At 40.1% G+C, this 4,297-nt stretch overlaps 1 protein-coding gene across 1 annotated transcript; it reads left to right on the top strand.

Annotated features, from left to right (window-relative positions):
- The first annotated feature begins 201 nt into the window (after window positions 1-201).
- On the top strand, window positions 202-3,152 carry LOC148829399 (potassium voltage-gated channel subfamily A member 5). Its single transcript, XM_088923343.1, has one exon. The coding sequence runs from the start codon at window positions 407-409 to the stop codon at window positions 2,090-2,092; it is 1,686 nt and encodes a 561-aa protein (XP_088779469.1). The 5' UTR covers window positions 202-406; the 3' UTR covers window positions 2,093-3,152.
- The last annotated feature ends 1,145 nt before the right edge of the window (window positions 3,153-4,297 follow it).

Raw genomic sequence — 4,297 nt, 5'->3', positions numbered from 1 at the left:
CGCGTAAAAACGCACCGACGGGGTCTCCTCCATTCTGTTTCAACTCACCTCCTTATTTCTGCGTGAGGAACAGATTGCCCGACACCACAAGACATACTGTATTCAAAGGATTCCCTGACAGACCTGGTCGTTGAATACCTCTTCTGACGTCAGGAATAATAATTACTTTTTCATCCGGGTCTCCACTCTCCTCTTATGGTATTATTTACTTTATAAAGACGCGGGAGCTTGCACTGAGCTTAGTTTTATATATGTATATTATTTCGAGGGGAGGAGAGTGTTTTGGATTATATCCAGTTTAATCTGGAGTTGATCTGTTTATCTGAAGAAACGTGTAGACAGCGAGTGAGAACACAACTGCTACTACTCAATTCTCTAAAGGAGATGAATAATTAATGGATTCGGAATGGAGATAGCCTTGGTAAGTTTTGAAAACGGTGGGGCTACTACAATAGGGAGTGGAGGCAGCACAAACGCTCTCAATCTTCCCCAAGCATCATTTGTACAATCTGGGCTCAACGACGACTACAGGAAAGAGATCAACACTTTCAGCAGCTTGCAACAGGGCTCCTGGAAAATGAACGACATGAATAACACTTTCAGCAGTAGCGAAAATGCCATTGATGCGCTTTTACGGGCAGATCACAGCCCGCATCTATTCGACGAGGATGTGCTGGATATGGATTTGGACAACGAGAGCAATGAGCGGGTCCTGATAAACATTGCTGGACTGAGGTTCGAAACTCAGCTGGGCACACTCAACCAGTTTCCAGACACTTTGCTGGGAGATCCAGACAAAAGGATAAAATACTTTGATCCACTCCGAAATGAGTACTTTTTCGACAGGAACCGACCTAGTTTTGACGGAATTCTTTATTTTTATCAGTCGGGCGGCAAAATTCGGAGACCAGTGAATGTCTCCATAGATGTGTTCGCCGATGAAATTCGGTTTTATGAGCTGGGGGAGGAAGCGATGGAGAGATTCCGAGAGGACGAGGGATTTATTAAAGAGGAGGAAAAGCCTCTGCCTCAGAATGATTTCCAGAAACAGGTATGGCTCATTTTTGAGTATCCAGAGAGCTCCAGCCCTGCTCGGGGAATTGCAATTGTTTCCGTTCTTGTTATCCTCATATCTATCATTACCTTTTGTTTGGAAACCTTACCGGAGTTCAGAGATGAAAGCGAACTGCCTCACTCTGCTAGAAGGAACAATGTTACTCAGGCTCCGACGTCAAACACGCTCTCCGACCCCTTCTTTATCATTGAGACTACCTGTGTGATATGGTTCACTTTTGAGCTTATTGTGCGTTTCTTTGCCTGCCCAAGCAAATCTGTGTTCTCAAAAAACATTATGAATATAATAGACATCGTGGCCATATTTCCTTACTTTATCACCCTCGGAACAGAACTAGCTGAGCAACAAGGCAATAATGGGCAACAAGCCATGTCACTGGCTATTTTAAGGGTCATTCGGTTGGTTCGGGTGTTCAGGATTTTCAAGCTTTCCAGACACTCAAAAGGGCTACAGATTCTGGGGCAGACTCTAAAGGCCAGCATGAGAGAGCTGGGTCTTTTAATCTTCTTCCTCTTTATCGGTGTCATTCTGTTTTCAAGCGCTGTTTACTTCGCAGAGGCAGATGAGCCTGAGTCTCATTTCTCCAGCATCCCTGATGCTTTCTGGTGGGCTGTGGTAACCATGACAACTGTTGGCTATGGAGACATGAGACCCATTACCGTTGGAGGGAAAATAGTCGGCTCCTTGTGTGCTATTGCTGGCGTTTTGACCATTGCCTTGCCGGTCCCCGTTATCGTGTCCAACTTCAATTACTTTTATCATAGGGAAACGGACCAAGAAGAGCAGCCAGCTCTCAGAGATGACCCAAGCAGCGGCCATGCGACCCCTTGTAATGAAATGAAGAGGAGCCGGAGCAGAACCTCTCTCAACAAGTCCTCGGGAAACCTCGATAGCAGTGATGGGATTTCTGTTGGACGGACTGTGGAAAAAGCTAATTTAAAAGCCAACAGTAACATGGACATAAAAAGATCCCTGTATGCCCTTTGTTTAGATACAGGCAGAGAAACAGACCTGTAGCTAAACGAGCCTTTTCTGTTGTAGTGACCGGCTTAGTTGGTGTTTTGCTTTTGAAAGCATTTTGTTGTCGTTTCTCTTTATGTAAAAAAAAATGCCCAGAGTGACTGTCAATCTATACAGTATTTGTACTTAAATATGACCAACACTTTGTTGAAAAAATAGTTTGAAGAAGTTGACTCTATTATAAAAATCACAAATATTATTCCAGGCTGTGATAATCATAACGCAAAAGCAGTATTTCGAAGTTCTTTCAGATACATACCTTACATAAATATGTGATACTTTGTATCAAAACGAAATACGTTAGACTACGTGTAATAGACAAATAACATTCAAGTTTACATTTTTATAATTTATGAAGAATTCCTCGTAATATACGGGCCTTCATCAAGAAGTATTACCAACTAAAATGTCGTTTACATAAGATAAAATATAATTTGAATGCTGTAGGCTAATACAAAGTTATCTTATTATTCTTGTTATGCCCCCAGGCACTTTTTATTTCTCGGAATAAGTCAGTATTTATATGTAAATGATATATATAACATAATCTAAAATATTTAATACTTTATTTAGAAATATTATTTATTGTTTAAGCTTTGTAAGAAGAACCCTGTTAATTTAATAAGCTTTTTTTTTTTAAAAATAATTTCTATTCGATGCTAGTCATTAGCCCTTTATCCGTTTTATCATTAGTTGATTTGTATTTTTTCAGTCCTGGGTGATTTTTACAAAATAAACACATAACACAGGACGACATTGGACGGTTTTGTTGAGAAGTTCCCATCATTGCAACGCAAGAACGTTGACATATTTTGCGGGACCTTGGATTACGGAGTTAAGGTCTACATGCAAGGTTCTGCCCATTTGAAATTATATACTAAGACAAAGATTCCTTGTAAAATTGTACTTAAGAGCACTTCTAAATTTCGTAAAAACTGGAATGGAAATGACTAAAAAGAACATCGGAGCAAGGGATTTGCTGGAGAAAACTCCTACACATTTATGGAAGATTCATATTTGCGAAGGAGGACAACTGAGAAAAAAAAATCAAAGAAAACGTCTTTTGAAAGCTTCCTCATTCTTATGACAAACACAAAAGGTTAGTGTCATATTAAGTTCTTTAATTTTATTAGAAATGTGCTTCAAATGTTTTGTATATACTGTATGTACATGAAATGTTAAAATTATTTTTGAGGTCTCCATGGTCTCATCGATAGCTGTCTTCTGACAACATTATGGTTAGTTTTATGTACACCACGGGTACATGTTTTGCGGGTATTATCTGGATATTTTCCGCTCTTAATAAAGTTACCATTGGCCATGCTGGTAGGAATTTATGTGTAAATCCTAATTTTGTGGCCATCAATTTAGGAAGAAATGCTTTAGACTTTCAAGACTTTAGAGGAGTCTGAATCTATTTTCCCCATTAACCATAGCTAGAAAGATTGTCAAGGAGAGGAGAAACGTGACTTAGCTTTAGCAATGAAAGAGTGAAATGGGTCCCATCACTCGTTCAGGGCCGCTTGCGCAGCGTACAGGTAAGACGCACGGAGCTGTTCTTTCAGAACCATTAACACACCCAGCTGCAGAATGAATGAGGGCGCGGAATTAGTCTTGCAACCGCCCCTTGCAATTGTACACGCACCGAATCAGTAAAGCTGGGTTTATCATACACTTTTAATGCGTGTTCGTGGCTGCATTTCTCCTGCTAGGCTTTGCAGCATTTTAGCCGCTAGAACTTCAGCATCTCATGTCATTGTATCGAACAACAACCAGTGAAGACATTAGAATGTACCACGTCTGTTTTTGTTTACATTAGAATAAAGAGAAAAGAAGCGTGACCACTTGAATTTAGAACTATGACAACCCTGGCCCTCACATGAGTCACTCAAATCTCTTAAAATCGCCATTCGATGCCATACACTTTACATTGCGTTACCGCAATGTACTGCATGTACAGGTATGTAAAAGCAAAAGCGCGGGAACTGGGTGATTTACGATTGCTTCTAGATACAGTACTAAAGATGAAGCACAGAAAGTTTTCAGCAGTATATTTAGTACGCACTGATGTAACATGACTCCATTTGAAACGCTTCAAGACAGCGTTCGCAAAGAAAAGATCCGTCTATACTCCTTTTGAATATAGATTTTGAATATTAGGATCAAATCTCCTTTGTTCTAGACTAAAGAGATTTAGTTCCT

Source organism: Atractosteus spatula, chromosome 8, assembly GCF_055471065.1.
Source record: "Atractosteus spatula isolate fAtrSpa1 chromosome 8, fAtrSpa1.hap1, whole genome shotgun sequence".
Taxonomy (NCBI): domain Eukaryota; kingdom Metazoa; phylum Chordata; class Actinopteri; order Semionotiformes; family Lepisosteidae; genus Atractosteus; species Atractosteus spatula.
The sequence above is the reverse complement of the archived record's forward strand: the minus strand, read 5'-3'. Positions and strand labels throughout refer to the sequence as shown.

Coding starts and splice junctions, on each gene's coding strand:
- LOC148829399 (XM_088923343.1), top strand. CDS start 407: ATGGAGATAGCCTTGGTAAGTTTTGAAAACGGTGGGGCTACTACAATA.